General features: G+C 45.7%; 2 protein-coding genes across 2 annotated transcripts in view; one reads left to right on the top strand and one right to left on the bottom strand.

Moving 5' to 3' along the window:
* LOC122733360 (collagen alpha-1(I) chain-like) overlaps window positions 1-21,655 on the top strand; it is a 170,213-nt gene that overhangs the window by 129,397 nt on the left and 19,161 nt on the right. The gene's annotated exons all lie outside the window — the stretch shown is intronic.
* Window positions 12,208-12,627, bottom strand: LOC122733980 (ARL14 effector protein-like). The gene has a single exon (XM_043974674.1). The coding sequence runs from the start codon at window positions 12,625-12,627 to the stop codon at window positions 12,208-12,210; it is 420 nt and encodes a 139-aa protein (XP_043830609.1).

Here is a 21,655-nt window from a genome sequence, read left to right on the forward strand (position 1 = left end):
GTTGAGAAAGATATGTATGAACTAGATTAAAGTATAGGACTAGTGGGGCAGCTAGGTGGCACAGTGGATAAAGCACTGACCCTGGATTCAGGAGGATCTGAGTTCAAATTCAACCTCAGACACTTGACACTTACTAGCTATGTGACCCTGGGCAAGTCACTTAATCCTAATTGCCCCGCAAAAAAAGAAAGAAAGAAAGAAAGAAATGAAAAGGGAAAAAAGTATATGACTAGTACAAAGAAAGGGGAAATGTAGAAATAAAAAGATGGAGGGATCAAAGGCTGGGGAGACCCATGGGAGAAAGGGGGCATAAAATAGAGGGGAACAAAGAAGGAGAGAGAAGGGGGGACACAAGGCAGAGCTAATGAGAGAGAGATGAATGAGAAAGAGATAGATTAGAGAGAAAGGGGGATAAAAAGAGGAAGAGAAAAACTGTGTGTAGCATTCAAACCAAAATAAGATCCCCAAATGAATGTTGTAGGAATACAGCAAAAAAGTAGAGCCCCCCCCCCATTCCTCCCATCTGGCAGCTGCCAACATTATCAGAGATGTGACCACAAAGGGTCCCTCTGACAGAAACACTCTTACAAACAGCCTCCACCCTTGGCCAACACTGGCCTTTCATCCTGTGCCATCTCCATTCCTGGCCACCTCATGGCTAAGGGGCTGCTGGGCACTCCCCCAGACACACACAGTTTCATTGGACCTACTTGCCTTGACCATCTTGGGTTCCCAGGTAAAGTTTGACTGATACATCGAAACTATCAGCAGAACCGACTCCAGCTCCAACCTTCACAGTCTCTCTCTGTCTAGGCAGAGCAGAGCAAGTCCCTGAGCTGCCTGGCAGCCTAGTCTACAGCCAGGTGGCAGACTTTCCCAGTCCAGGAGGAAGGAGCTGGAGTACAGAAATGAGCATTTCATTGAATCATGCAGTCAAAGTGGTCAATTCAGTTGAACAAGCCTATCTTTAAAAAAAAATACTGTCCAGAGACACATTTTATTATTATTTTTTTTAGGCAACTGGGGTTAAGTGACTTGCCCAGGGTCACACAGCTAGTAAGTGTCAAGTATCTGAGGCCAGATTTGAACTCAGGTCCTCCTGACTCCAGGGCCAGTGCTCTATCCACTGCTCCACCTAGTTGCCCCAAGCCTATCTTTCTTAAGCACCTATTGCGTGTCAGGCCCCAGGTCTACCAGATCAACAAGGAATGGCCTCTGCCCTCCCAGAGCTTACAGTATAAGGGAGACATATAGCAAGATCCTAGAGGCATAAGTGAATAAATGCAAACTAAATTCAAAGTACTTTTGGCATAGGGAGAGGTAGGGCTTAGGTGGTGGGACCATGAAAGGCCTCTTGTAGGAAGGAGGTGGTCCTTAATCTGAGCCTGAAGGGAGTATGGGCTTCCAAGAGAGGAAGGAGAAGACTTTTGGCACTGGGGGTGGGGAAGCTACAAGACTACAAAGCGGGAGGTAGGATGTAGCATGTGGGGAAACATTAAGAAGGCTGCTTTGGCTGGCATGTAGAGTGTGTCCAAGAGAGTGGTTAATAATGAGCCTGGAGGGGGCAGGTAGGTGGCGCAGTGGATAAAGCACTGGCCCTGGATTCAGGAGGACCCGAGTTCAAATCCGGCCTCAGATACTTGACACTTACTAGCTGTGTGACCCTGGGCAAGTCACTTAACCCTCATTGCCCCACAAAAAAAAAAAACCCAAACCAAAAAATAATGAGCCTGGAAAGGTAGGATGGAGCCCCTAAATAGCAAATAGAAGAAGAAGAGAGCATCTTTTCTCCAACAAGGTTTCTTGAGCAGGGCAGTGAGCTGGTCAAAGCTGTACTTTAAGACTATCAGTTGGTAGCTCCATGGAGGATGGATTTGAGTGAGAAGAGAGGAGAGGCTGGGTGCAGGGAGACCAAGCAGGAGGCTTCTGCAATAGTCTAGGCAAGAGGCAATGAGGCAAGGGAAAAGGATCCACATGTACAAAAATATTCATATCTGTTCTTTTTGTGGTGGCAAAGAATTGGAAATTGAGGGGATGCCCATCAAGTGGGGAATGGCCAAATTATGGTATGTGAATGTAATGTAATACTGTACTGAAAGGAATGATGAGCATGGGGCAGCTAGGTGGCGCAGTGGATAAAGCACTGGCCCTGGAGTCAGGAGGACCTGAGTTCAAATAGGGCCTCAGACACTTGACACTTACTAGCTGTGTGACCCTGGACAAGTCACTTAACTCACACACAAAAAAATACTAAATGAAACAAAAACCTTCTCCTCCCCTCCCCATCAACTGCATTTCTATATAATAATAACAAAATATGAAACAATAATAGAAAGGCTAAATCCATTCCAAATAACTACAAAATGAATAAAGTGTCAGGAGAACTGTCTATCAAAGCACACAGAAGACTTGCACAGGCTTAATTACAAAGTGTTCCCTCGAAGAAGCAAAGCAATTGAAATAGCTGAAGAAATATCCAGGGTTTGGGGGCAGCTAGGTGGTGCAGTGAATAGGGCACTGGCCCTGGGTTCAGGAGGACCTGAGTTCAAATCCGGACCCAGACACTTGACACTTGCTAGCTGTGGGACCCTGGGCAAGTCACTTAACCCTCATTGCCTCACCAAAAAAAGAAAGAAAGAAAGAAATATCCAGGGTTCACGGATTGGCCATACCGACATAAATAAAAATGACAGTACTACCAAAGGTAATTTACACTTTTAATTCTATGCCAAATTTTCAAAGGGATACTTTAATCGAACTTGGAAAAATTACAAAAAGTATTTTGGAAAAAACCCAAAAGATCTTGAATATCATGGGAAATTAAGAAAAGAAGTAGGGATGAAAGGGGAGTGCCGCTTCTAGATCTCACACTATATTACAGAACAGCAGTCATCAAAATTATCTTGTATTGGTTCAAAATAAAAAGGTAGATAAGAGGAACCAATTAGATAAAGGAACAGTGTATGAAGAACAAGAAAGGTACTTACTTTCCTATTTGATTGCCTATTTGACTTATTTTCCCTATCTGACAAAAAACTGATGGGACAACTGGAAAGCAGTCTGGGTGAAGCTAGGCTTAGACCAACATTTTACAGTATATCCACAATACATTATAAATGAATATGTGACCTTAATATTAAAGATCATACTATAAAAATGGTAAGAGAAACAGATCATATGCCTCTCACTGTTATGAGTAGGAGATATATATTTTAACCAAACAAGGGAGAGGGGAAAGATAAAATAACTTTGATTACATGAAACTGAAAAGCTTCTGCACAAACCAAATTAATGTACCTAGGACAAGAAGGGAAGCAATAGAAAGAGAAAAAAGTCTTCATAAATTTATCCAATAAAAGTTTGGTATAGAAAATATATATAAACAGGGGCAGCTAAGTGGCACAGTGGATAAAGCACTGGCCTTGAATTCAGGGAGACCTCAGATACTTGACACCTACTATCTGTGTGACCCTGGGTAAGTCACTTAACCCTCATTGCCCCATAAAAAAGGAAAATATATCAACAATTAACAAATACACGTAAGACCAATGGCCATTCCCCAATAGATATTTGCTCAAAGGATATGAATAAACAGTTCTTGAAAGAATTGCAAGTATTCACAACCATTCGAAAGGATGATCCAAGATGAATGCAATTCAAAACAAGTCTCACTTCACACCATGAAAATTGGCAAAGATGACAAAAATGACAATAGTTAATGTTGGAAAGACTGTTCAAGGATAGGCACACTAATACATTGTTAGTGGAACTATGAATTGGTACAACCATTTTGGAAAGCGATTTGGAATTGAATAAATAAAAGTGACTACAATCTCCATATCCTTTGACCCAGAGATTCTGTTACTGGGCTTATACTCCAAGGAAGCTATTGATAAGAAGAAAGTCAGGATAGACACCAAAATATTTATAGCAGCGCATTTTGTGATAACAAGGAATTTGGAAACAAAGTAAATGCCCATTGATTGGGGAATGACTAAACAAATTGTAGTACCTGAATGTAATGGAATACTACTATGATGTAAGAAATGATGGGTGTGATGAATCACGCTTATGGATGTGGATGGAAATCCACAATGGAAAGATCTCTATGAACTAATGCCGAGCGAAGTAAGCAGAGGCGAGAAAATAATATACACAATATAAATGGCAAAAATCACCAACATACACAAGAAATCAAGTGGGTGTTGCAAAATTCTAAAGAATAAACATGACTAGAAAAAAGAGATGAGAGGACACTCCTAACCCGTCCCATTTAGGGAGGCCCATGGGTGTTGCACACATTTTCCTATTTTTTCAATGTATTGATTGGTTGTGCTGATTTTTCCTCTTTTTGGTATTAAAATGCTACTTGTTATATTGGATGGCTCTCAGGAAGAGGGAGGGATGCTGGAGAAAAAATTGATCATGTAAAAAACAAAAGACATCAAGAACAAATATAGTTAAAAGATAAACACAATAGTTTCTAGGCTAGGCACTGGACGTACCAAAGAATGAGACCCTCTAGCTCAAATTCTAGTGAGGGAGACAGCATGTACGTATAAAAATCGATGCAGACTAAAGATGATGGAGTTGGGGGATGAGGAGAGGCTTTCTATAGAAGGGGATCCTTGAGCTGCATCTGGAAGAGAGAGAGAGGGATTCTTTGAGGCGGAGTTCAGGAGGGAGGCCTGGAGATACAAAGATAGGGCATAGAGTGGCCTCTATGGGGAACACCCAGGAATAACTCATTTGGCTGAACAGGAATCACTATATTCCAAGAAACCATTCATTTTGACCGAGTTGGATTTATGCTGGGGATGCAAGGATGGTTCAACATTAGGAAAACAATCAGGGGCAGCTAGGTGGCGCAGTGGATAAAGCACCAACCCTGGATTCAGGAGGACCTGAGTTCAAATATGACCTCAGACACTTGATACTAGCTGTGTTACCCTGGGCAAGTCACTTAACCCTCATTGCCCTACCAAAAATAAACAAACAAAAAACAAACCTTAGGAAAACAATCAGTCTAATTAATCATGTTGAAAACCAAAACATCCCAAACCACATGCTTATCTTAACTGCAGGAAAAGCCTTTGACAAAGTACAATATCTATTTTCATTTCTATATTTGAGTACAGGAAGAGGTGTTATAACGAGGCTGGAAAAATAGGACACAAGGCCATGTTGTGTAAATCTATAAATCTATATGTTGTGTAAGTCTACGTGTTAGTCTCTGGTTCTAGGCATTATTGTTGCTAAGCTGGAGGATACAGCTGATGGCGCAGTGAATAGAGCACTCAACTTAAGAGTCCGGAAGAGCTGAGTTCAAATCTGGCCTCAGACACTTAACTAGCTATATGATCCTGGGCAAGTCACTTACCCTCTTGGTCTGCCTCAGTTTTCTCATCTATAAAATGGGGGTAATAATAGCACCTAGCTCCCAGGGTTGTTGTGAAGATCAAATGAGATAACAATTGTAAAACACTTTTCTCAATTTTTCTAAAAGCCCTTTTAAGATAGAAATAAGTATGGAAAAAAGAAGAAAATGAAAAAGAAAAAGAAAAAGAAAAAAAAGGGGGCAGCTAGGTGGTACAGTGGATAAAGCACTGGTCCTGGATTCAGGAGGACCTGAGTTCAAATCCGGCCTCAGACACTTGACACTTACTAGCTGTGTGACCCTGGGCAAGTCACTTAACCCCCACTGCCCCGCAAAAAAGGAAATAAGTATGAATCTACTGTAGGATAAACTTCTGTTCTGAGTGCGTGTGACTGTATTTATTGATTTCATAACTATCTCAGCATCATTCCCTCCCCCCAAGTCTTTTCCCAAAAATCACACCCATTTGAGCACATCCAGCAAAAGTTATCCAATAAGTAGATTCATTTTTCCTTACAGTCATTAGATCCTAAGATTGGTGCTGGGAGGGACCTTAAGCTAGTTCAGCCTAATTGCCATAGTTGTTGCTCTGAAATCGAAAGATTTGCCTTTGGTTTTATTTGATGCTGGCCAGCTTGATGTGTTGGGGAAAAGTATAATGGCTTCGGCAGCCTTGAAAAGGACGAAAATATTCCTAATTGTCTTCTAACTGGCTCAATAAATTTTTTTGGGCGGGGCAATGAGGGTTAAGTGACTTGCCCAGGGTCACACAGCTAGTAAGTGTCAAGTGTCTGAGGCTGGATTTGAACCCAGGTCCTCCTGAATGCAAGACCCATGCTTTATCCACTGGCTCAACACATTTTTTTTTCAATACATTTTAAAGTTAAATGTGCATTATTGAAATTTTGCCATCACTTTCTTAAGTCTGGACAATCAACAAAAAAATCAAGTTCTGGGCAGCTAGGTGGCGCAGTGGATAAAGCACTGGCCCTGGATTCAGGAGTACCTGAGTTCAAATCTGACCTCAGACACTTGACACTTACTAGCTGTGTGACCCTGGGCAAGTCACTTAACCCTCATTGCCCGGCAAAAAAAAAAAAAATCAAGTTCTGAGTTTGATTGCTCTAGCAGCATAGCTCCTCGCCCCTGCCCTATCCTAGGTAACTTAAGGCACTTTGTCAAGACCCAGGCTATAGGCAAAGGGACCATCCCACGAGCAAAACTGTGGCCAATGAAAAGACTGCAGTGTCTGAAAGGAAAGGGCTAGAGGTGGGGAGTGAAGCTGGCAATAATAATAACAACATATGGCATTTATACACCACTTTAAGGTTTAACAAAGTGTTTTATGGACATTATCTCATTTGATGTTTTCAACAGCTCTGGAAGGCCAGTGCTATTCTTCTCCCCATTTTATGGATAAGGAGACTGAGAAAGAAAGAGACCGAGTGACTTACCCAAGGTGACACAGCTAGTAAGTGTCCAACGCAGGATTTGAAGTCAAGTTGCCAATACTTTGTTTTACCACCTATTAAAATACTGGCAGTGCCCAAGAGATGGAGAAGTGAGGTCTAGCAAGAGCACCCAAGAAGGGAGTCCAAAGTAACAGAGACGGACGATTGGGTCTTGTGTCACCTCCCTGTTCACAGATGTGCTGCCACATATAAGTGGGCCCCCAATATGCCTCACGGGGAAGGGGACAGGCTCTTGACAGGGAGCAAAAGGCTTATGAGGGTCAGACTACTGAGGAATGTATACCCTCGTATTACTGAATACAAGTGCAATCGAGAACAGGTAAGAGGGCAGCTAGGTGGCGCAGTGGATAAAGCACTGGCCCTGGATTCAGGAGGACCTGAGTTCAAATTCGGCCTCAGACTCTTGACACTTACTAGCTGTGTGACCCCGGGCAAGTCACTTAACCCCCATTGCCCCACGGAAAAAAAAAAAGAACAGGTAAGAGTGTGTGTGTGGGTGTGTGGGGGGGTGCGCCCTGCCCCGCCACCTCCCCCAACCCCACATGGGTGTGGGTGTGTGGTGTTCCTTTTATAGTAAAAGAAATCTCCAGGGCAGCTAGGTGGCACAGTGGATAAAGCAGTGGCCTTGTATTCAGGAGGACCTGAGTTCAAATCCAGCCTCAGACACTTGACATTTACTAGCTATGTGACCCTGGGCAAGTCACTTAACCCTCATTGCCCTGCCCAAAAAAAACCCTCCCCCCATAGTCAAAGAAATCTGGTGTTTTATTATTGAACAGATCTCAGATGCTGGAAAGACTGATGGATCACCTCACTCACCTTAGCTGAAATTGGCATAAAGAATCCATGTAAGATGGCATGGTTGGCATCCTCCCAGAGCAGTGGAGACCTCTTCTGGCCAGGCCTTGCCCCCTTCCCCTTGTCTGGCCAAAGTCCAGGGACCTCAGGATCATCTGGTTGCAATCTAACTCAAAAGAACAGCAGCCACCATCTTCCCCTTCCCCCCAACCCCTTCTCCAAAACTTCCCCGAGGCCGACCCTGAAAGCCTGAGAACTCCTCACTGCTCCACTCTCTCCACTCTACCCCCTTGGTCAGGGCCCTCCCACAGCTCAGGCAAGCCCTCCGTAAAGACATAACTGGGGAGGGGGCATCTATCTCTGATAGAAGCCTGAACCAGCGAGCAAGGTTAAGACCTCCCCATGGTGAACCTGCCTTCATAGTTACCTTCCATAAATCATGCCTTCCGTGGGCAGAAGACTCCCTGGTGTGAGCCCTGGTCTGTCCTATCCATTAGAATTGTCTCAGAGAAACTGAGGTCATTGCATCTCGGCCCATCAGACTTGGTTTATGTCTTGCCACTGCACTTTGATGACTCTCGAGGAGAGTGAGGCTGACTTTGTGCAGCTCTGCCTCACTTGAATTCAATTCACTCACAAGTGAAGATACCACCCTGTGATGTCACTCGTCCTCTTCTAGAACTAAGGATGACCACCCCCACCCCCACCTCATACCTAGGTCACAAGAATAGAAAAAAACGAGTAGTGATCCAGAGAAACCTAGTTATATATAAGCGAGTGTCTCAGAGACCTCTGAAGCCTTGGGCTGTCTGTGCGTGGACACAAAAAGGTTAGGAAGACTGCAAAGCCTGGAGGAAAGCCCATGACCTTGCTTCCTGGGCTTGGGTCGATCCTGTGCCTTTCCTCTACTCACTCAACTACACAAGAGAACGAGACATAGGTTCTGAAGACTAGGGAACCCTGAACTCCCATGTTGTTTGCTAGTTATTAGACAAATGACCATCACCTGGTTTCCAGGGCTGGCGAGACCTAATTGTTACGTTTTCAGCGTGAGCATTTACACCTGGAAATAGGCTTTGTTGTTCTTCAGTCCCATCCGACTCTTCCTGACCCCATTTGGGGTTTTCTTGGCAAAGATATTGGAGGGGTTTGCCATTTCTGTCTCTGGCTCATTTGACAGATGAGGAAACTGAGGCAGACAGGGTGAAGTGACTTGCCCAGTGTCATACAGATACTAAGTGTCTGAGGCAGAATTTGAACTCAGCTCTTCCTGACTTCAGGTCCAGCATTCTGTCCACTGAGCCACCTAGATGCTCTAGGCAATAGGCAAACACTACAAATCCAGGCCTGCTTGTTTTTGATTGTCTGGACTTAAGGAAGTGGTGGAGAATGTTAAGTTATGTTAATTTTGTTAATGCACATTAAAACTAGAAGTGAATTGGCAGTTTTCAGGGCCCTTCAAGCCCACTGTTAAACATTTACCAGCACCCCGTCCCGTCCCCCCCCCCCCCCCCCCCCCCCCCCCCCCCCCCCCCCCCCCCCCGTCTAGCCTTTAGAAATTGAAATTGGGAAGTATTTAGAGTATTCACCATAAACTAGGTTAAGGTTTCTCACCCAGGGCCCTAAACTCTTGGGCCTGGAAGGTGAGTACAAAGAGAAGCTTAAGTCTAAGATAAGATCTCTAACTCCTCAGTCTGGGGCCTGGGGCTGTAGACCCAGAAGCTCTAGATAGCAGAGACTTGGTCAACCAGACTCGGAGGCCTTGCAGTTGCAATGACATCAGTAGAAGACATCGATAGCCTTGCGGTGTCAGACTGGTTTTTCCATGTCTGTGTGCGCACGCAAATAAGTGCGCATGTGTGCCCTTTTATACATGGGCCTGGCCACATATGCTCCCTGTGTGTGAATCCCTCCTGAATCTTAGTGTCTTCCCTCTGTGACACAACTTACCATATTTGCTTGATTTGGCTTTACTTATACTCCCTACAGGGCTAGAGCCTCTCCATGTATTCCCTCTTCTCACCGATCTTATACATGTTTTTGGAAAGGTGCACCCCAGGTTTTGAGGCAGCTAGATGGCTTAGTGGATAAAGCACTGGGCCTAGAGTCAGGAAGACCTGAGTTCAGCCTCAGACACTTAGTAACTGTGTGATTCTAGGGAAGCTACTTTACCCTGTGTGCCTTAGTTTCCTCATCTGTCAAATGAGCTGGAGAAGGAAATGGCAAACTATTCCAATATATTTGCCAAGAAAACCCCAAATGGGGTCACAAAGTTGGAACAACTGAACAATAACTCAAAAGGAGATGGGAATCAACTGTAGTATTCTTTTTTGTTTGTTTGTTTTTGTGGGGCAATGAGGGTTAAGTGACTTGCCCAGGGTCACGCAGCTAGTAAGTGTCAAGTGTCTGAAGTTGGATTTGAACTCAGATCCTCCTGAATTCAAGGCCAGTGTGTTTTCCACTGCGCCACCTAGCTGCCCCCTCAATTGTAGTATTCTTGCTAAGAACAGTCACAAAGAATTGGGCATGACAACGACAACAGCAACAAAACACCCCAGGTTTATGGGGAAAACATTTTGTTACTACTTTTATATCTATGATACTTCATTAAATGTCTTTGCTTTTTTTTTTTTTTGGCGGGGCAAATGAGGGTTAAGTGACTTGTCCAGGGTTACACAGCTAGTGTCAAGTGTCTGATGCTGGATTTGAACTTGGGTTCTTCTGAATCCAGGGCTGGTGCTTTATCCACTGTGCCACCTAGCTGCCCAAATGTCTTTGCTTTTAATGAACTGTGTCCTGTTGGGCAGTTGTATCCAATAGAAATAAAGGTCACTAACCAGAACATAAGGATGCCCGTGGTCCTCATATCATCTTAGAAAACCACACATTGATATATTGCTTTTTTATTAATATATCAACACATTAAAATCAGATAGGAACTATACTTCAGTCTGTTTTCTGTCCCCACTTGGTATGTGATCTTGGTCCCATACACTGGGCCTGACACTTCTCTTTTACTCTTTCACTGAATGAGAACATCCTGGGCCCAAGGATTGTTACTGGGTGCTGATGAATAATCCCACCCTTGACCCCCACACAACCAGAGGTAATTGTCACCTGCCTGATTTCCTGAAAGGCTCATGCTCTGAGAGGCATTTCTGATTATGGAATGGATCCCAGGGAAGTGTATAAGAAAAATGAACAGGATTAGAGGAATAGTCTCAGAAAGGTAGCAGTGGGATTTTCTGGACTCCCCTTACCTCCTCTATTGCTTTCTTCCTGGAAAGGGGTGTCCTGACCTGGTTGGCAAAGGCCTGTCTGTTGTTCCCATTAGATTGGGCAGGGGACATACTGCACTGCATTGGTGATTCTGGTCTTAAACTTCACCTGGGAACCAAGGCAAATAGGCCTAATGAAATTGTGTGTGTCTGGGGGAGCGTCCAGGAGCCCCTAAGCCATGAGGTGGCCAGAAATGGAGATGGCAAAGGATGAAAGGCCAGTTTGGGCCAAGGGTGGAGAGTATCCTAGGCCCCCTTTTTACTGTGACGTCTCTGATGATGCTGGCAGGCACTAGACAGGAGGGGCAAGGAAAGGTACGAAAGGACTTGTCTCCATGAAAGCTGCTAAATTTGCTAACCACTGAAAACTCCATTTCCATCCCTCCCCTGGGCCTCTGCAGGCAACAAAGGGAAAATGTGATGTAGCCTTGGAGCTCCTCCCTGAGAGGCAAAGCTGGAATGAGGAAGAGTCCTCCTGGTTGTGGCAAGTCCTTCCTGCCCCTTGTTCTGGCTGCATGGCCAACTTTCACGCAGCCCTCTGAGCCAGGGGGCCTGCCTGCCCTCCAGATGTGGAGCTTTCTTACCTTCACCCTCTGGATAGGGAAAACCCACCCACCTGCTCAGGTATACCCCTTGCCCACCTGCTCAGGTATACCCCTTGCCCACCTGCTCAGGTATACCCCTTGCCCACCTGCTCAGGTATACCCCTTGGATAGGATTCCCCAGGCCTCTGCTTGCACTCTGAACTGAAGAGAATTCACCAAGATTCAAAACCAGCTTTGGATTTGTAAATGACTTTTATTTTGTTCTTTAAATACAGTTGCTTGACCAATGCTTATCCATCTCATCTCTGAAAGATCTCAAGAGCTGAACAACTTATCAACCAGAAAGATTAGGCAAACTGGAGGAGAGAGGCAGAAAGACTCCAAAGCGCTAGAACTTGGCAGAAAAGAAACACCCAGGTTGGGGTGGGTTGATTTGTCACCCTTCAGGAACTAAGTGCAAACAAGAAACAAAGGCGGCGGCCCTGGCATTAGAAACTGAACTGGCTGTAGGGGGGACCGGAGAGCAGGAGGGGCTGATTGTCCTTCCCATGCACAAAAGGGCCCAGATGATGGAAGGGGAGCTTTGTCAGCGCTGCCCCGGGCAGGGGCCAGCTGAGGTTGCCCAGCACTGGCAGCGCGAAGGCTCCCTAGGGCTGCTCTTTGCCCAGTTTGGCGCCAGAACTCCCTAAGAGAGCAGCCTCTTGGGCCCTCCCAAGAGAAGGGAGGCTGGGCCTCTCTTAGTCGGGATAGTCAAATGGGAATGAGTGGACCATGTCACCAGACTCGTTTTCTATGTCGGCATAGACCCAGCGCCGATTGCAGCGACACTTGACTCCGCATTTCTTGGAGTTGCACTTGGGGCAGGGGTAGAAGCAGCCAGAGCACTCTACGTTGAGGCAGTCGCACAGGTCTGCACCATTGCTAAGCAGCCTGCCTCTCCGGTCATATTTCCTCCTGTCTCTCCTCCCTCTGCCATCATTCTGTCTAGGCTGCTCAGGCCCCTGGGCAGTGGGCGAGCTAAGCCCCCCCCCACAGGCTGCCTCAGCTTCTGTTTCCTCCCTGCTTTCAGCTTTGGCCTCTGCTCCCTGGGGCTCATTCTTGCGAATACTTAAGGAGATTAATTGCTGCACTACAGCTTGTATTTCCTTCTCTCCCATCTGCTGAAGTGGGAAAGGAGACCCACCCCCTGCAGCAGCTTCTTCTTTCTTGCCATGGGAATCTTGGCCTTGGCCTTTGTCTTTCTCGCCCATGCCACTCATTCTGGATCACAGCTCCGAAGACCCTCCACTCCACTCGGGCCTTCCTGCTTCGAGGTCTCTCCTCCAAGTGGCTCCTCCTGGACCTTGGGGATGAGAGCACAAAACAGGGGGGCAGGGGAGAGATGTGTTGGAGCAGAAGCCGCTGCTCTGCTTCCCGGGGGCCCGCTCCGGAAAGCCAGGCCGCTTGACACCCAGCCAAAGCAGGCACCCACGGAGTTGGTGCTGCTCAGGAAGAGGGCAGTGTGGCCGCCACCTCCCCTGCCTCCCTCTGCCTTGAAAACCTCCCCCAGCCTCTGGAGACCCACTCTGCCAATACCCCCTTGGTTTGGGTCTGCCCGTCCCCCTGTTGTCCAGGCTCCCCAGCCTGGGTCATTCAGTCTCACGGCCCTGGCTGTCAGCAGCCAGGCCGCCCATCTTCCTTCCTTCTTCCCAGTCCTCCCCCTGCTCCTGTACCTCATCTCAACCTTAGTCTGCCTCATTGCCCTGGGACTTCTGGCAGCCCGGCTCTCTGTCCTCTGAATTCCCCTCCAACCCTGGTCTTTTCAAAAAGCATTCTACCCACCTCTTCAACCTCAGAACTGGGTCAGAAATACATCCTCTGGGGCAAAGGAGGGAGGGAGGCTCACCAGGCCGTGGCACTGGTTATCCTCTGACTTTGGTCAAAGACTGTTACCCAGCTCCCGTTCTTTCTGCTTCACCCTATGCCCTGTCCTGATCTTTGTGGGACCTCCGCATTCCTCTTTTTTTTTTTTTTTTGGCAGGGCAGTAGGGGTTAAGTGACTTGCCCAGGGTCACACAGCTAATAAGTGTCAAGTGTCTGAGGCCGGATTTGAACTCAGGTCCTCCTGAATCCAGGGCCTGTGCTTTATCCACTGGGCCACCTGGCCACCCTCCTCCGCATTCCTCTTTTTGTTTTGTTTTTTGTGAGGCAATTGGGGTTAAGTGACTTGCCCAGGGTCACACAGCTAGTAAGTGCCAAGTGTCTGAGACCGGATTTGAACTCAGGTCCTCCTGAATCCAGGGCCCGTGCTTTATCCACTGCGCCACCTGGCCGCCCTCCTCCGCATTCCTCTTAAGAGCCTTTCTAAAGATGGGAAGATGGAGCTCTCAGAAGGGATGCTTTGTCCCCTTCGTAGGAACCAGAATGGACTCCATCTGAGAAGAGCTCATCCAAGCCATTCACCTGGAGACAGGCCAGGGAAGTGAGGCTTGAGGGGGCAGTGAGAGAGGGGGAACAGCCAGTGTAGACTACTCTTGACTAAAGTTTAACCAAGAGGGAAGGGAAAATAAGACAATAGCTTGGAGGATGCAGGGGTCAAGGGTCAAGGGAAGACTTTGTAGCAGAAGGAAGACCTTGGGGCAAGCAGAAGGGAATGAACCAGAAAGAAGACTGTGTGCATATAAGGGCATGCAAACCTATCTCTTTAATATCTCTATAAACAGGGGCAGAGCATGAGAGGAGAGCAGGGGGTTTTTGTAGTGAGAAGTTAGGGCTCAAGGGCAGGGAAGGGGGGCGTCCCATCCCCAACTTACAGAGGGCAGTCGGGAGTCCCTGTGGTGCTGGTTCCTCCTTGTCACGCTCACAGTCAGGGCAGCTTCCCAAGGTCACTTGATGTGCCGGTGATGATCCAGAAAGAGGCCTCTTTGGGTGGGAAGGAGGAATGGGCTTTCACCGGGACCTGGGTGCCAAAGAGAATTTTGATTCAGAAATGCAAGGAGAGGAAGGAAAAACTGGAGGCACGGAAGTAGAGTAGGTTGTTTGGGTGACGTTCCCCACAAGCTGGTGTAGCTTTCCTTTCTGCATACGGGGGACCCCTCATTGGAGGCCCAGGCATCTCCCCCATTCACCTGTGCCCAAGAGGTGGCCCTCATTCAGGGCGGGCCTCCTCTGCCTGCTCATCCCTTGGTTTTAAACAGGAGGCCACATGGGCAGTGCCTCAGGGAGGCGGCAGAGACAAGGAGGATGAGGAGCAATCTGCCAGGGAGGGGGTGCGTACGATTTTCAAAAATGGCCAAGTCCTAGGGGCAGCTAGGTGGCATAGTGGATAGAGCACGGGCCCTGGAGTCAGGAGGACCTGAGTTCCAATCCAGCCTCAGACACCTGACACTTCCTAGCTGTGTGACCCTGGGCAAGTCACTTAACCCCAATCGCCTCACTTTTTAAAAAATGGCCCCCAAATGGCCAAGTCCTGCCCGGGATGGATGGGCCCTCTCCCGGATACTTGGGGGCCTGGCAGTGTGGCCATTTGGGAGGGGGCTGGCTCATCAAGAAGACCCATCTCCCCTCTAGGTCACCCCCTAGCCTGCCACTTGACCTAATTAATTCTTGTCTTCCTGAGCTCTGGGGTAATCCAGCCTCTTCATTAATTAATAACTCCTCGATTTATGTCTCCATGGATCAGCTAAGCTGAAAATTCCCTCATCAAATATTCTTATATAATGAGTTACATTACGTACCAGCAGAATTACTAAGACAACATACAGCCATGTAGTCTAACCCCACACCCCATAATGTATCCCATGTAACTGCTGTGTTCAGTTCTGTTCTGTTCTGTTCTCTGTGTTATCACATTATATCAAATCACTTCTGAAGAACAACCCCCAGCCCCGCCCGCCCCTCCCCCCTCCCAAGCACACTCCCCAGTTAGGATCAGCCACAGGGCCTGGGCTGTCAGTGGGTGGGAGAGACAGGGGCCTCCTCCCCAGAGGCCCCAGTGCCCCCAGGAGCCTGTGCTGAGGCTTGTGAGCCCCCCACCCCCAGGCCAAGCCCCCCACTCCCCACCCCTGCTGCCTTCTCGCCCACAGGCTAGGGGGGGATAAGAACTGGGCCTCTACCTCCTCTGCCTCCTCAGGAACTTGCCACCTCAGCGTCCTCTGGTGGCCCAGGGAGGAAAGGAAGGAGCCTGCTCTGCCCCCTAGGGTTAAAGGGATGTAGGGGAAGGCACAGGAAGGGGCAGAGAGGAGGGGAGGGGGGATAGAGGGGCACCCACAGGGAGGGAGGGAGAGCCACAGGGAGGGAGAGCCACAGGTGCTGCTCTGCCCCCAGCAGGGGAAAGATGGAGTTAGGGCTGGAAGGGCCTCCCAAGGTCACCGGGGAAAGCTGCCTCCTTTTACAGGGGAGGAAACTGAGGCCCAGGGAGGGGAAGGGGCTTGCCCACTGTCACACTGATATTAATACCAGAAACCAAATTTGAACCTAGCTCCAGAGAGGGACCCAGGAAGCTGTAGGGGAGTTTGTCCAATCCAATTCTAACCAACTTGTCTTTTCCCTTCCCCTACTTCCACTAGTACTACTCCCACCTTCTGCATTGTATTGCAGTCTTACTTCCAGGCCAGATATGAGGGCCCCTGGGTTAATCCATTATCCTTTGTTCTCACAGCAAATAATGACAGGAATTTGGGAGTTGGGGGAGGCAGGTTGTGAATTTTGCATTCTGTCCTTTCGGCAAAGCCAGATTGTAGGAAGTTGTTAATATTTACTTACTTAAGGAAGATTTGTCAGAGGAGTCTCTGTTCAGTTCTTAAATTCCCCATCCAACTTGAGTCAATTACAAGGTGAGGAATTTTGGAGGTAACTAAAGGGTATATGTCTGGAATTTGGGCATCCCCACTGGTGTCTTACTCCTAGAATATGAGGAATGCAAGTTGGTAAAAGCCAAAATAAATGAAGTCGGCCTATTCACTACACGCTGACATGCATTTGGCAGAACCCCATAGAGCTAATTCATCCTTATTTGTCATAGATCTTGTCATAGATCTTGTCAATGGACAATGAGTTGAGCTCAAAATTAAGTAGGAGGTGGGTAAGTGGGCTGGATTGCCTTTGGTTGCTTGCCAACCTCCTTTAAGGACCCCAGCTTTTCCCAGAAACAAACCCTCCTAGTTTTAATATCAGTATTCGACTGCTGTAGTATAATTACAAGTCACAGAACACTACAAATGTGGAAAGAATGAAAAAACAAACGTCCCTGAGTGACTGAAGAGACACATGGTGAGTGTGAGTAGACTACCGTGCATAACAAAGAATGAGCAATGAGCAAGAAGAAAAGCAAAGGATGTCTTTGAAGAGACTGATGATCAAAAGAGAGGATGGGTTGGTCACCTGACAAAACTAAGGAATAACCAATGAATAACTTTCAGGCCTCCTTGGCCTTTTTATAATGTCAGGAGAAATTGAGGATGCTGCCCATCATGTTGTACCATTGATGATCACACCTTGCCAAAGGGAAACCTTGTATCACTCCCACTGTTCTTTTCCTTTGTCTCTATTTCTGGGCTGTTGGGTAGAACCAGAGGCAAACCTGAAATTATGCTAATTGGGTTCACTATAAATTGATGTTATTTAATCTCGATTGGTCCCTTACTGAAACAAGACAGTCATTCTATTTCTCCCTAATCAATTATCTAGAGCACTTGACATATTTGCTGTTTGAAACCGTTTCTTCTCTCCTTAAGCTTGCCATGGAGTGCCCTTGCCCCCTTTGCCTCACTGTGGCCCTTCATGGAGAGCTCCTCCTTCTCCCTCTCTCCTCACCTCACATCCCTCAGTCACAACACCCCATTGTCCCCTTTTTTGCTACAGTCTCTGATGATGAGGTGACCCTTCTGCTTGCCCCTGTCATTGCAAAACTGGGTCTGAAAATCTTCCTCTTTCAAAGAATTACTCGTCCACACAATGCAATCAAAACTTAAGTAAGGGTTTTTATTGTTTGGCACACAGAGGTATGGCCAGGAAAAGGAGTCTAAACTTCAACTCCTGGGAAGGAACAGATTTATGTTTTGGGTTTTTTGGCAGGGCAATGAGGGTTAAGTGACTTGCCCAGGGTCACACAGCTAGTAAGTGTCAAGTGTCTGAGGCTGGATTTGAACTCAGGTCCTCCTGAATCCAGGGCCAGTGTTTTATCCACTGCACCACCTAGCTGCCCCGAGGAACAGATTTATGGAATGTTCCTCCCATCAGTCATCACATAGAGGTATGGTTAGGAGAAGAAGTCTAAACTTCAACTCCTGGAGAGGAACAGATTTATGTTTTGGGTTTTTGGGCAGGGCAATGAGGGTTAAGTGACTTGCCCAGGGTCACACAGCTAGTAAGTGTCAAGTGTCTGAGGCTGGATTTGAACTCAGGTCCTCCTGACTCCAGGGCTGGTGCTTTATCCACTGCGCCACCTAGCTGCCCCGAGGAACAGATTTCTGGAATGTTCCTCCCATCAGTCAGCACATAGAGGTATGGTTAGGAGAAGAAGTCTAAACTTCAACTCCCTGAACAAAAGGGAAGGCGATAATTTTATAGAAGAGAGAAGTGGGTAGGGGGAGAGACTTAGGACTGAAAAGTTGTAGCTGTTTGAGGAATGATGATGCTGGCTATTTGGGGGAGTGGGATACATGAATAATAAAAATTTCACATTTCTAACTTGAGCTTCTTGTCACTCCCTAGTCCTAATCACATAGCAAACTGGCTCCCAACTAAGCTCATGCTATAAATTTAAAGGTGCCCAGCTTTCTGGGTGTCTGTGACATGTCTGCTTTGTTGTCTGTTTGACTAACCACTATCTGGTTAATTAACTACTTTGCTTTTCCAAGGAAAGAGTGCGCTCTAACATACCCCAGAAAATTGATCAAGCATATTTCTCCATGGTCAGAGTGTCCCCCTCACAGCCAGAGTGTCCCTAACTGAACCCAGGCCCACCAGACTGCCACTATATACCTTTCCCATCTTATCCAACAAATTGCCCCCATTATTATACCCACTCTTTCTGTAATCTTCAGTTTCTCCTTATCTATTTGTTCCCTTCTTGCTGCCTACAAACACATTCATACTTCTCCCATCCTTAGAATACAAAACCAAGTTCAAATCCAGCCTCAGACACTTAACACTTACTAGCTGTGTGACCCTGGGCAAGTCACTTAACCCCAACTGCCTCACTAAAAAAAAAAAAATTCCTCTTTTAGGGGCAGTTAGGTGGCACAGTGGATAAAGCACTGGCCCTGGATTCTGGAGGACCTGAGTTCAAATCCGGCCTCAGACACTTAACACTTACTAGCTGTGTGACCCTGGGCAAGTCACTTAACCCCAACTGCCTCACCAAAAAAAAAAAAAAACAAAAACACAAAAGTGCTTGATTCCATCTCCCTTATTAGTTTATCTTTCCTCACCTAAACTCTTTGAAAAATCTTTCTATTCGTGGTGTTCCCCCTTCTTCACTTATCATTCTCTTCTTTCATTTTTTTGGTTCTTTTTTTAAATAAACATTTTTATTTATAGTTTTGGGTTCCAATTTTCATCCTTCTTTCCCTCCCTCCCCTTCCCCCCCTCCCTGAGGAGGCAAACAATCAGAAATGGGGTACACATCATCATTCTCTTCTAAACCCTCTGCAATCTGGCTTCTGACCTTATCACTTAGCTGAAACTGTTCAGTTACCACTGATCTCTTAGTTGTCAAATCTAAATAAATGGGAATGAGTGGATTTCATTCACATCATTACATATGCTACTGTAAGCAAGAATCCCTTAGAAGAAATCGAGTAGCTCTTATAGTCAATAAGAGGGCTAGAAAAGCAGTACTGAGGTCTGATCTCCAAAATGACCGAAAGTTATCTGTTTGAATCCAAGGTAAACCATTTATAAGATGACAGTAATGCAAGCTTATATTCTAACCACTGATGCTGAAGAGGCCAAAGCTGATTACTCTATGAAGACCTGCAACATCTAGAAATAACACCAAAAAAGATGGCATGTTCTTCATAGGGAATTGGAATGCTAAAGTAGGAAATCAAAAGATAATTGGAATAACAGGCAAGTTGAACCCTGTAGTACAAAATGAAGCAGGGTAGAGACTAATAGAGTTTGGTCAAGATAACTCGCTGGTCATAGCAAACACTCTTCCAACAACTCTACACATGGGCATACCCAGAAATCGGATTGATTATATTATTTGCAGCCAAAGGTGGAAAAGCTCTATACAGTCAGTTCAGACAAGATCTGGGGCTGACTGTGGCTCAGATCATGAGCTTCTTATTGCAAAATTCAAACTTAAATTGAAGAAAGTAAGGAAAACCATTAGACCATGCAGATATGACTTAAAGAACATCTCTTATGAATATGAAGTGGACGTGATGAATAGATTTAAGGGATTAGATCTGATAAATAGAGTGCCTGAAGAATGATGGATAGAGGTTCACAATAGTGTACAGGAGACAGCAACAGCAAACCTTCCAAAGAAAAAGAAGAGCAAGAATGCCAAAATGGCTGTCTAATGAGGTTTTACAAATAGCTGAGGAAAGAGGGAAAGCAAAAGATAAAGGAGAAAGGGAAAGATATACCCAACTGAATGAAGAATTCCAGAGAATAGCAAGAAAAGATAAGGCTTTCTGAAATGAGCAATGCAAAGACATAGAAGAGATCAATAGAATAGGAAAGACAGGAGATCTTTTCAAGAAAAGCAAAGATATCAAGGGAATATTTCATGCAAAATTAAGCACGATAAAAGACAAAAATGGTAGGGATGTAATGAAAGAGATTAAGAAGAGGTAGCAAGAATACACAAATGAACTATACAAGAAAAATCTTAACATCACCAATAACCATGACGGTGTGGTTACTGATCTAGATCCAGAACTGATCTAGAAAATGAAGTCAAGTGGACCTTAGGAAGCATTGCTAACAATAAGTTTACTGGAGGTGATAAAATTCCAGCTGAGGTATTTCAAATCCTAAAAAATGATGCAGTTAAAGTGTTGCACTCAATATACCAGCAAATTCAGAAAACTCAAGAGTGGCCACTGGATTGGAAAAGATTAGTTTACATCCCAATCCTAAGGAAGGGCAATTCTAAAGAATATTCAGATTACGGAACAATTGTGCTCATGTTACATTCCAGCAAGGTTATGCATAAGATTCTGCGAGTTAGGCTTTAGCAATATGGGAACCAAGAGTTACCAGAAGAGAAGGCTGTTTTTAAAAAATTAATTAATTAATTTGTTTTCAACCTTTGTTTAGATAAGTTTTCCAATTTCAAATTTTTCTCCCTCCCTCCTCTCCCTCCCCCGTCCCCTAGACAGCAGGTAATCTGATATATAACATTAAACATATTTCTGCATTAGTCATGTTATACAAGAAGAATCAGTGCAAGAAGGAAAAACCTCAAAAAAGAAAAACAACAGCACCAAAACCAAAAGAAATAGTATGGTCCAATCAGCGTCCATATTCCCCAGTTCCTTTTTTTTCTGGATTTGGAGAGCCTTTTCCATCATGAGTCTTTTGGAACTTTCTTGTACTGTTGGATTGGTGAGAAGAATCTAGTATATCACAGTTGATCAACACACAATATTGATGATACCGTGCACAATGTTCTCCTGGTTCTGCTCATCTCACTCATCATCAGCCCATGCAAGACCCTCCAGGTTTCTCTGAACTCCTCCTGCTCATCGTTTCCTACAGCACAATAGTATTTCATTAAATTCATATACCACAACTTGTCCAGCCATTCCCCAATTGATGGGCATCCCCAATTACTTGCCACCACAAAAAGAGCAGCTATAAATATTTTTGTACATGTGGGTCCTTTTCCCTTTTCCATGATCTCTTTGGGAAAAAGACCCAAAAGTGGTATTTCTGGGTCAAAGGGTATGCACAGCTTTATAGCCCTTTGGGCATAATTCCAAATTGCTCTCCAGAATGGTTGGATCAGTTCACAGCTCCACCAACAATGCATTAGTGTTCCAATTTTTCTACAGCGAGAAGGCTGGTTTTTGAAAAGGAAGAGGAACTAGAAACCAAATGGCTGGATTATGGAGAAAGCAAGGGAGTCCCAGAAAAACACTGACTTTTGCTTCATCAACTACCCTAAAGCCTTTGACAGTATGGATCACAACAAAATGTGTCAAAGAGATGGGAGGACTAGATCATCTTACTTGTTTGTCTCCTGAC

The sequence above is a fragment of the Dromiciops gliroides genome, chromosome X (assembly GCF_019393635.1).
Source record: "Dromiciops gliroides isolate mDroGli1 chromosome X, mDroGli1.pri, whole genome shotgun sequence".
In the NCBI taxonomy this organism is placed as follows: Eukaryota; Metazoa; Chordata; class Mammalia; order Microbiotheria; family Microbiotheriidae; genus Dromiciops; species Dromiciops gliroides.

What these genes read in the sequence shown, in the direction of transcription:
- LOC122733980 (XM_043974674.1), bottom strand. Translation starts at nt 12,627, where the DNA reads ATGGGAGAGAAGGAAATACAAGCTGTAGTGCAGCAATTAATCTCCTTA.